The sequence below is a fragment of the Zingiber officinale genome, chromosome 10A (assembly GCF_018446385.1).
Source record: "Zingiber officinale cultivar Zhangliang chromosome 10A, Zo_v1.1, whole genome shotgun sequence".
In the NCBI taxonomy this organism is placed as follows: domain Eukaryota; kingdom Viridiplantae; phylum Streptophyta; class Magnoliopsida; order Zingiberales; family Zingiberaceae; genus Zingiber; species Zingiber officinale.
In genome coordinates this window covers 75,968,347-75,980,112 of record NC_056004.1, presented here as the reverse complement: position 1 = coordinate 75,980,112, position 11,766 = coordinate 75,968,347, and the positions used below count along the sequence as shown (strand labels likewise).

General features: G+C 35.6%; 1 protein-coding gene across 1 annotated transcript; it reads right to left on the bottom strand.

The window, feature by feature from the left end:
- Window positions 1-1,056: 1,056 nt before the first annotated feature.
- Window positions 1,057-7,075, bottom strand: LOC122026371 (cyclic nucleotide-gated ion channel 17-like). Its single transcript, XM_042585068.1, has 7 exons — window positions 6,543-7,075; window positions 5,648-6,149; window positions 4,773-4,976; window positions 4,337-4,641; window positions 3,784-3,895; window positions 2,433-2,669; window positions 1,057-1,916 (listed from the first exon to the last, which is right to left on the bottom strand). Exons 1-7 carry the CDS (start codon window positions 6,596-6,598, stop codon window positions 1,206-1,208), a joined length of 2,127 nt encoding a protein of 708 aa, XP_042441002.1. The 5' UTR covers window positions 6,599-7,075; the 3' UTR covers window positions 1,057-1,205.
- Window positions 7,076-11,766: the final 4,691 nt, after the last annotated feature.

Sequence of the window (11,766 nt, the reverse complement as noted above, 5' to 3'; positions counted from 1 at the left end):
TTTTTTTTTTTTAAACCCAACCCGAACCCGACCCAAACCCGACTTCAACCTAAAACACCTAAACCCGAACCTGAACCCGACCAACCCGATCAACCCCAACCCGACTCATATAACCCGAAAATCCGATTCAAAACGATTTTTTGGAGCTATTTTCCCTATAATTCTTCACTTTTATCTCAATACTCCATCATTATCATACAAACATGATATTAATATACATAAAAACATCTAAATTTTTAAAATAAAATTTGATTTAACCCCAAAAAAACCCCACAAAACCTTATATTTAAGTCAACCCGGGTCAACCCGAACCCGACCCGACCCAACCCGAAAATTTTTAACTCTCCAACCCTCCAACCCGAACCCGAAAATGCCCAACCCGAACTTGATTTTTTTCGGATCGACTCGGATTGGGTCGTCGGGTCGGGTTCATTTTTGACAACCCTAGGTTAAACCCTAACCCCATGGGATGAATTATTATCCCAACATTAATATCTTCTGTTTTTTATATATTTTGCAATCATTTAAGTAAGTTAGACAGTAATAATACAATAACTTAATGTACATAAAGGAAATAAAAAACCAAAGCTCTCCCTAACTCTAGCTTCTTCTCAATCCAGGAATACCATAAATTCTTGCACTCTCGAGTCAAGCTTCCTTAGAGATGAAAAGAGTCCGAGAAATGGCGGTTCCCTTGTGGCTGAGTTTGATCATGTGATTTTAATGGTTTGGTAATACAACTTAATCTAGGTGTGCCTTTGATGTAGTGCATCGAGCTATATGTATAGTATTTGGGCACACCAAAACTGAAGATTGTAGGTTAGGATTTAACTATTAGGTAGATTTTGTTATTTGAGAAGCATATCCTAGTCCTAGAGGGTGTCATAAAGAAAATGATACCAAGCTACAATAAACTTGATGTTGATTGCCAAGAGACATCAACTGTTTTTACAGAAGGAAGAACAAGTGTTATCACTCACAATAAGTGTTCACATCCAGATGAATAGATTTTCATACTACAACAAGAGGCACAAGTGGACTTCAAATACAATTAGATTTAGCACAGAAAAAAACCATATACACAGATAATTGATACGTGTAAATTGGTTTTAACAAATATTTGTATCCCAAAATAACTAATTTACAAGGTCCTATAAACTCTTTCCTCTAACAATCCAACTGCTATTTAGCTTTGTGAATGTTAACTAAAAAGAAGGGTCTGCAGAGAAGTCAGGCTCATCTGGCTTCTGTAACTTGGGCATGCTTGTGACTTTGCTCTTGTGAACGCCCTTTCTAGCGGTTGTAGCAATCCGTGGAACCCCAAGATTTTGAGTTGGTTGTGAACTCGCGGAATATCCATGGAGTTCTTCTTGAACGGTCTCATCGGCAATTTGCTCATCTGTTCGGGAGTTGAATGACTCCCTCAAGCTCAAATCATGTGCCATCTTCCTCCGCCTGTACCTTCGCCAATATGCCTGAATGAAGCAAGCCCCCCATGTTCTCCAGTGATGGGAGTAGTACCTGAAGGTGTGCTGTAGCTTTCTGCTGTGGAGACGCCGGAATTGACTGGCGACGAACTTGAGATCCTCAGCTCGCAAAGCAAAGGCCTCAACCTCAATGAGGGCTCTCACAGTTCTCGTGGAAGAAGGCAAGTTGGCCGCAGCTTTTGGAAGAAGAGCCCAAGCTAGCAGTTCCTCACCGCAGAAATCACCAGGTCTTAGTGTTATGGAATTGAAGAAACCAGTTCTGCCTCCATTAGTAGTAGAGCTCTCCAATCTTCCACGGATAATGAAAAGCATTTCAGTGACAGGGTCACCCTCTCGTACAATGTAGGTCCCTTCTGTGCTTAAAGATGACACGAGACGCTCACATATGGCATCTAGAAGTTGATCGTCCATCTTAGAGAAAAAAGGCACCTGCAAATTGGAATTGCAGAAAATAAATCATAAGCAAAGAACTTAGAATTTTGATAAAGGCTGCAAAATTTTTGAGTTTTCATTATGATCAATAGCACAAACAAGTGAACAACACAAACATAGAATCAATAGGAGAATAGAAAACGGTTTAAAAATTTGGCGAAATTATGTGGGTTTCATGTCAAATTGATAAGAGGTCTAAGTATCATCTGACAATCTTCTATTGATTGATATTTCCATCTAGGAACTAATTGCAACTATTCTTTAGGAGACACCAGATTTACATAATCTGATGCCTTATTACTGGGATCATCATCACCAAGCCGTGTTTGCCTCAACTTGTTTGTCATGTCATTTTGTTGCAGAAAAATTGCTCAAGAACTCTTGACATGTAAGGTTGAAGCTTGTCATATGTTAAGACAAAAAAAATGAGGCAGCATTTTGTATCACGGCAATTAATTTTAAGTTTATTAAGACAAGTTTGCAAATTAGATGAATAAAATGAGGCAAGTTTACCCGTCGGACTAGGTCCAAACATAGGTGACGCTGAATATCTCGCCGAAGGTCTGCAGGTAAAGCCTGCAATATAGATTCTTCATCCACTCCACGTGTAGCAAGCCACTTGTACTGAACAAACCGCCTAACCCTTTCCCGTAGATAACGTGGAAGTTGGCGATGTCTCATCCACTCTTCTGTATCTCTCCGCTTCAATCTCCACTCTTCAAGTCTTACAGTTATGGATTGTAGATACGTCTTTGGTGCAGAAACAAAGAAAGGAGACAAAGTGAATCTATTATGGAAACAACTCTTTGGAAATTATATGAACAACCTATGTCATACAGCAAATTTACATTTCAAATAGACAAGTTCCATAAAAGAGCAAAATTGACAAATTTAGTTTAGCAAGGTAAGAAGAATTAAGAAACTCTTGAAAATTATCATAGGAGAGACAAAAGTCTCGGAACAATGAACTCGTATTGTCAAGACATATGTATCTTCCTATCTAATTAGCTAGATCCAAGAAAGACACCCCAAGTTATTCACAGCAATCTAAAAAGAATGGGCCAAAATTGATTCCGAGGAACTTGAATGAATTTGACTTGTGTGGAAGGATACCTACTGTGAGTGGTTAGCTCATGCTTTGAAGAACATGAGTGCATTTGTTTAGACCCCAATTCGTAATCCACTATCACCATTGTTAAAGAAAAATGTGCATACATTGATGAAGTACGCATCCATGATCTAATGTTACCTCTTTGCCACAGATTATTATCCTAAGAAAATATATGAAATCTTTTACTTGCAGCATCATGAAGTTGTATTTGCATCAAATCATCTAACCTTAATATGCAAATGCAATATGGCATAATGCAATGCAATGCAAGGGAAGAGTATTTATCATTTGGTCTTAGTAAACCTTAAGAAGCTTAAGATGCCTACCAAATTAAAATATCTCATTTATAAAACCAAAGTATTGGATGAAATAGCACTTGTGTTATGTCCCGACAAGGATAACATAAACTCAAGAGGCAATTATACTAAGCTCCCTTCCACAGGACCAGTAGCAATGGAGTTTGTGTCCGCGAATAAATCTTGAGTTGACATAAGAAGCAGGCAGGATGTGATAACAGAAAAGTTCCAGTGTAATTTGATAAACATATAATAATAGTTCATATTACTAGACAAAAAAAAAACATCAAATAGAAATGGCCATTAATATCACATTCATCATGATTAATCAACTAAATCATTTTGCAAATCCTGTTATTATTATCATTTTCCACACACAAAAAATGCAGCTTGATTATGCTTTTGAAATTGAAGGTTAACTCAAGGAAATAGTAATAGATAGAGTTTAATATGCTACCTGCATATTTCCAATCAAGTGCGCAAACAAAACTAGTCCGAGAATTGCAATCAGAATAGCAAATAATGTCTCCCCAACGAAAGTGCTTGTCGCCAAAGTCTGGCCATAGGAACTGATAAAACAAATGAACAAATAAATAAATAAAGCTGACAAATGAGAAAAGGCTAAAAATTAAGCAAAAGATTCTGTTTTTTTTTTCACTTTCTAACTAAGCAAACAATATATGAGGTAAACAGAGACTTACGGTAATGTGATCCTGGGACAAAAAGAGACCATGAACTATTACATTCTAGTAACTAAACAACAATATAATTAAGATATCAGAGTACCACTCTATAAAATACTCATACTGCATGACTTATTTAAGTCATATGGTGCTACATCTTTAAAGACACTATACCTGGTCCTGTTAGGATGAAGTTTGATCTGAACATTATGTTTACATGAAAGAAAAGAGAAGAAACAAATCCAAATCTGTGCCAGTCAATACTGAGAAACGTTAAATAAACTATACTGTCATTATGACAATATGTTTGGAAAGTATTTATAATACCTCAGGTTTTGCAGACCCCACCAAAGACAATAAAAGTATTTTTTGATGAATTCAGTAGAGAGAGCTCCATTGGTTAATGCATTCTTGAAAATACCATACTGGAAACTGGGAGTGTTGTTATTAGGATCACAGCTGTTGAACACTTGAGTAGTAATAGTCCAATTCTGACGCGCTGATTCATTTATAGAACTGCAATCTAAAAATCTAGTGTTACAAGATGTCACATTATTTTCTTTCCTGCATTCTGATTTCCAGCATGTCATCTGCCGTTCTGCTGACAGTAAATACCATGAAGCTCCAATAACCTGAAAAACTTGGTTAGAGAGAATAAAATAAAAAGACAACAAGCTTGATCTTTCATACAAAGAGCATAAATACAATGATCACAAGGATGATTAGAATTACTGGGATAAAAATTAATATATTTGTTACTTACATGACTAGCAATCATGTAGAGTAGTAGATTGTATGCAGCACCAGCCCAAGCAGTCTTTGTTACAACGCCATCAGCTTTAACAATTTGATAACTTAATGGAAATATGAGATACAGCCTTGGTATATATTGTACAAGAACAATCAGAGCAAGGGTAGTGTTGTTATGGTCAGCCCTTGAATTTTTGACAGCTGACCAGACAAGAATCTGCAAGAAAAAAATGGTCAGGAAATGGTTATGCCACAATGGCAAACCAAACAATTTGCTTCAGTAAATTGTATGGAAAGTGAAGTTTCCTGTTTGCAATACATCCAAGTATATAAACATACTAGATTGACAGACAAAAAAAACAAATGGATTGAAAGCCACCAAGTCAAATCAACTTCATCAAAGATGTTTACAGCTTACTCAAATAATTAACCATATAATTAATTAACTCCAAACAACTTTTTGTGAACATGTCTAGGTATTTTACAGTAATCACAATGAACATACTTTTCTTTTCAAGGTCATTGTGGTGCTACAAATCTTTCAGGGAAGTACACATATGGAAGGTAGCTATTGACATTATACATACCTGATCAAACCAAGTTAAACCATGAAAAAAAAATCAATGTACAACTAAATAATGGAATATTTTGAATATTAAACCTTGCTCCTAACTCCATCTCAATGCTACTTTTACTACAATCACATTCTTACGTCTATCTCTTGAAATCATAAAATCTTTCAATGATTTACTAGCAATGTGAAGCAATGAATTGCTATCCAAATATCTAGCTTTCTATGAATCAAGACTAGTTTTGGTTGTATAAATAAAGGTATAGTGACACACATAAATTTCCAAGAACAAATTTGAAATAAGTGTTAAGGCGAACCTGTGGTAAGGGAAGTGCAGCAGCTAGGTCTATAATAAAATCAGATCTCAAATATCTCCTAGCAATCTTTTTAGGGTCCATCACAAGCTCCCCCCTTCCGAAGACTCTTGAGCTTGGAGCCACATATGCAGTCCGAAATTTTATCACTATGTGAAGTATGTAAAATAGATCAGCTAGTGACCGCAACAGGGTTACAGATACACTTAAGTTGTCATCCATCTTAACACAACTAGTGTTGCTATCTGTCTCCACTTTGGGCAAATAGAAGTACAAGGGATCTATAAACAGAGCAAGCAAGCATGAGATAAGGAAGATTCGATTCCATTTCAACACAATGGTACTCCCTGGGTCAAATATGCGCTTGCTCCAAGGCTCATGATCTTCAGCAAAAACTATGGACTTCCAAGAGTTGGAGCTACTGCCTTTACTGGATAAGTTTCCACCAGCCCTCATTCCCTGGTTTGTAGTTTTTGCTGGGTTTTGCTTCCCATCGGGATAAAACCTGTATAGCCGATCAGTCTATGGTAAGAAACCTTGAAAATAGATATCAAAATATTCAGAAAAGAATGAAAAAAAAGGCCTCATGCTTGAATCTGGAACGACATAGCAAGAAACCATGAACAAAGTTATAAAACTAAAATTAGTCTAGCCAATATGAAATTCTGAATACTATCAAGAATAATCCGAAATATTCCAGTAAATTATTCTTAATAAGCTAGGGTGCTAACAGATATAAAGTCGTTTCTTCGTCAATTTATTTTTTATTTAAAAAGATTGTTCCGTTCTAAATATCTAACTATGCTATTTTTCAGAACTGTTCATATTAAAAATATCTCTTTTTTCCAATCAATATTGTCGAGATCACAAGAAACAAGATTCTACTAGAACTACTCACCTTACGGTTCTCTCCTTAATCTCCGTCTCGTCGTCTACCCTCCTCGACCCAAACATAGCCGCCCCAAATCCAAGCGAACCCAACTCACCGCGGATCTACAAAATGTGACAGCGGCATCAACTGGCCTCCACGGCAACAACGCCGCGTCTTCCTTATCGGTCGCAGACGGCTAACCCCAGAAGTCGTCAAAGCGAAAAAGTCCAAGCGAGACTAGATCTCACTTGAATTGGGCCTTGGGTAGGGGCCAAGGCGGGATGTTTCCATCGCCTGGACCTCCAAAACATCAAAGAGAGAATCTTCAGGGAGCGTCTCGGATCCAGAAGCTAAAGGCGAGAAGAAGAGGCTCAGACTTCTCTCCTGGTACCCTACCGTGGCTCCAGCACGAGCAGAAAGAGACGACTCGAATTTCCGCGATCGCCACGAGACGGCTCCTTTCTTGCTCAATTTTTGTTGATTTCGGCCAGAAATCTGTCGACCGAGTTCAGCGGAGGGGAATCCAAAAACTCGGAAAGGATGCGACGGGCTGCTCGAGGCCTGCCACTTAATGTACCCCGAGCTTGTGCTTTTATTGGCTCACCTGTCCCACACGCTTGGGGATGAGTGGGACCTCCACAGTATGACCAATAAGCAGGTGAGTATTGAGAACGTTGCCATCTGTGGTGAAGTAGAGGAGGCACGTGGCATGTGAGAGTCGTTCTACTGTTTGAGACGTAACGATTCCCGTGAAACTTTTCCGATGGCCACGGCAACGGCTTATGGACCGCTCTGGACGCTTGGGATACTACTTTAAGACGTACCCGCTTCATACCCTCTTAGTCCACACTGCTCAAAAACGCCAGCAGGTCCCACGCAACAATGGGAACGATGGTAGTCGAGGGTATCCGTTGACGGACTGCTTAAGAATTACTGGGAAGATATTTTTGAGTGCGGTGGTGGCCCAGAATGATGACGTGGCAGATTATGATTGAGTAGAGTACTTGACGGTGGCTACATTCGGTCAACGGTTCTTTTAATTTGATCAATTAAATATTATATTTGTGTAAAATTAATTAGCAAAAAGAAAAAAAAACCATATTTTTCCGAAAGAGCACATTTTCTAAAGGACATCATGCGATTTTTATTAAAGGACGTATTTAATTTTCAAAATATCTATTTTCATAAAAATTTAATTATTTCACTCTCAAAGTTCAATTTAAAAAAACTAAGAAAAAATATATTAAAAAAACACTCCTTTTTATTATTTATTATAAAAGACATTCATTCCTGTATATTTTACTTTCAAAATTATTTTCATTTTAATATGATTATAATATTTACAAATTCATAATTAGTATAATATGAATACTTCAAGGATCAATATAAAAAAAAATATATTGTAACAGTTATAGTTCATAGCTAATATAATATGGACATTTCATTTGTAATTAACACTATTAATATTATATTATAGCAGTATTTCAATTTTGATTAACACTAATAATATTACATTGTAGTAACAATAGTGCATAGCTCTCGTAATATAGATGTTTTATCTTTGGTCAATACTATTCAACATTAGTCAAAATAGATTGACATCTCATTATAGTAGATACGAATCATAACTATTGTAACATAGACTTATTATTTCTTATCAATACTATTCAATATTACATTATAACAATTACAAAATCATAACTACTATAATTATGTAGTAGTTACTATCCCTAGTTATTGTAATTACATTGTGGTTAATAATATCAAAAATGAAGAGAATTCTGAAATGTAAAATGTACAAACAAAGAACAAGACACTTATTTGATAATAAATAAAAAGGGCTACCCTTTAACTATTCTAATAAAAAATAAGGAAAATTTTACATACAGTCCTCAATCACAATTTAAATTTTGTATGTAGTCCCCATATCCAAAAAATTTGATTTTCATTCCCTAACCAAATATAATGGATACCAATTTACCTAATTGCCCCTTATATTTTTAGGTACAAAAAATCTAAAAATGAGTATAATTTATTTTAAATTCAGCACATTAAACTAGAATCTAGTATATTTTCTATCAAATTGAACACGACTCTTTTTTCACCTCAATTGGATGAAAAATATACTAGATTATCTTTAAATGGTGTTCAATTGGATGGAAAATATACTAGATTCTCTTTAAATGATGTTGAATTTAAGAGAAATTATATTGAGTGGGAAAAAAATCGTGCTCAATTTAATAGAAAATATACTCAATTCTAATTTAAAGTGCTGAATGTAATAGGAATTATACTTATTTTTGAATTTTTTTACTTAAAAAATATGAGAAGCAATTTTGATAGAAAATATACTTGGTTCTAGTTTAAAGTGTTGAATTTAAGAGGACTTATACTCATTTTAGACTTTTTTTTACCTAAAAAATATGAGAGATAATTAGGTAACGATGTTTGCATGAAAAAGTTGAAGTAAACAAAACTTTGTATGTAGAGAGTGGGAACAAAATTTTTTAGACATGGAGACTACATGCAAAATTGAAGTTGTGATTGAGGATTTTTCTTCAATTAACCGAAAAAAAAAAAAGTATTTGAAAAAAATCAAACTTCTTTACTTTCAACACTTTCATATTTTGACATAGACATCTCTAATTTATTCTAGAATGACACCAATAGTTTCTTTACACTCACCAAATCTTATCCGTACTAAATTTTTAAGATTTTAAAAGTATTTAATCATAATGAGTTTTAATCAAAATTTATTGATAGACCTACTTAAGTCAATTTTAATCCAAACTTTATTTAGTAAGTTCCTTTCACTCTCCTAAGTTTCACCATGTGCGAAAACTCTTGATTTATAACCCTTATTAGTTAGAGAAATTGTTGAAAAAAATTTAGTCTTCTTTACTTTTGGCATAATAACATATCGTGATCTAGATAAATCTGATTTACTCTAAAATCACATCAATAACTTTCTTACAATCTATTGATCTTGTCCCTGCTAAAGTTTCAAAATTTTAAAAACATCTAAGTCATCAATCCAAACTTTATTCGATTGGTTTTTTTTTACTCTCTTGAATCTCATTATACTTAAAAACTCTTAATTCATGACCTCTATTAATTTAGAAAATTTATTTTTAAAAATTAGTCTCCTTTACTTAATTCATGACTCCAATATTATATCTAGACTTATACGCCTCATTTACTCTAAGACAACATCAATAACTTCCTAGCACTCTATTGATCTTGTTAATGCTAAAATGTTTGAATTGCAAATGCATTTACATCATCAATAAATTTTGATTAAAATTCATTGATAAATTAAATAAGTCAGATTCAATCCAAACATGATCTAATAGGTTCATTCTATTCCCTTGAGTCTCACCATGCTCCAAAACTCTTAAGGGCAAAAATCATAAGGCTACCCCTTTTTTAACAAATCGTCAAAAGGGTGTCATATGTTGATTTATTATTATAAGGGCACCTCATCCCCATGAAAAATGACACAACTATCTTCCATAATAAAATAACAGCTTATTCTCATTATTATCTCTCTCATATTTTTTTCTCACCTAAATCGATGTGTTGTAGCAGCTAAGGTATCATAGCTACTACAATTGAATTGTCACATAGTTGTAATAGCTATGATTTCATAATTACTACAAGATGGAAAAAAAAAATTTAAGACTAAAATTATTTGGATCTTTCGAAAAGGATTTAAATGATATTTTTGAGCCTGAAACCTAGTCATTGAAGGTTCCACCCCATGACAAGATATAAGATATTTGAATGAACTTTGATTTGATAGATTATGTGTCTTGTGGTTCAACTTGAGTCAAAAGTTATGACCTCTCAAAGTTTAGAATTTAACATTCAAGTTATAGAAGCTACGAATCCATAGCTTTCTACAATTAAGATGTCATGCAATTGTAGCAGCTACAATTTCATAACTGCTATAACGTGAATGCTAAATCTTAAACTCTGAGAGACCATAACTGATGACTCGGGATGAACCATGGGATGCACAATATATCAAATCGAAGCTTGTTCCAAGATCTTTAATTTGATATATTATGTGTCTTGTAGTTCAATCCGAATCAAAAGTTATGATCTCTTTAATTTATAACTTGTAGCAACTATAATTTCATAGCTACTACTATTAGTGCAGATCAACCCATGATCAAACTCAAGTTTCGATTAATGATAAATAGATTAAAGTTAGATATTATGTTTATCTAATTTGTCTACAAAGTGTAGAGGATATAAACTAGATGGGTCTAGAGGATGGAAACACCAGGCTGAAGTCCAGCTAAGTTGATAGTTGCACGAAATCCAGATTGGTTGAGATCTGGCAAAAGAAAGTCCAGTTGAGTTGACAATTGGCTTAAGTCCAGATTGGTTAAGATCTAGCATGAAGTCCTGGTGGGTCAAGGGACCGACATCAAGGAAGTCTATGATTAGTAAGTGGAGGTAAGCAACTGAAGGAGAGATCCAGTGAGGACACATTCCGATTGAGGTAACAGTAGGCATTAGTCTGACTTAGAGTTTCAATGAAACTCAAAGTTAGGACCAGACAATCTAGAGATTGTCAAATATTACTCTTCTTTACATATTATTACTTGTCAGTCCAACCTTATGATGTAGAAAATCAAAGGCTAGAAAAAAGGGCTCCAGGCGCCCGGAGGTCCGGGTACCCAAAGGTGCTCCAAGCGCCCGGACAAGTGGATAGGAATTAGGCTGCAATGGTATACTTCGACTGGATAACCCATGTTAGCGGTCTGGGCGCTTGGACCGATTTGGGCGCTAGGAGATGGATAAAGTTTGCGGGATAAACATTCAACGAGATGTAGCCACTTCAACACACTCCAAGTGCCCGGGGATGGTTCCAAGTGTTGGTGCAGATTGCACTGATAATCTGGTTTTGATGTATGACAAATAGGTTAAAGTTAGCTGTATTGTTTGTCTAACGCTTCTACTAAGTGTGCAAGAGTTGACTGGTCTGAAGGACCTGAAATCAGACTGAAATCTAGCTAGGCTTGCCGACCCAATAACTGGTGGGAAATCTAGCTAGGTCCGCAGGGCTCAATAGCTTATGTGAAGTTCAGATAGGTTTGGGGGGCCCGATATCTGGCAGGAAGTCCGGTTGTGTCTGCGGGACCTGACAACCGATTGAAGTCCAGTTGGGTCTATGAACCTGACAACTGGTAAGAAGACCTGGTGGGTCAGAGGCAAGTTAAGTGACTGCAGTTGGTAAGTG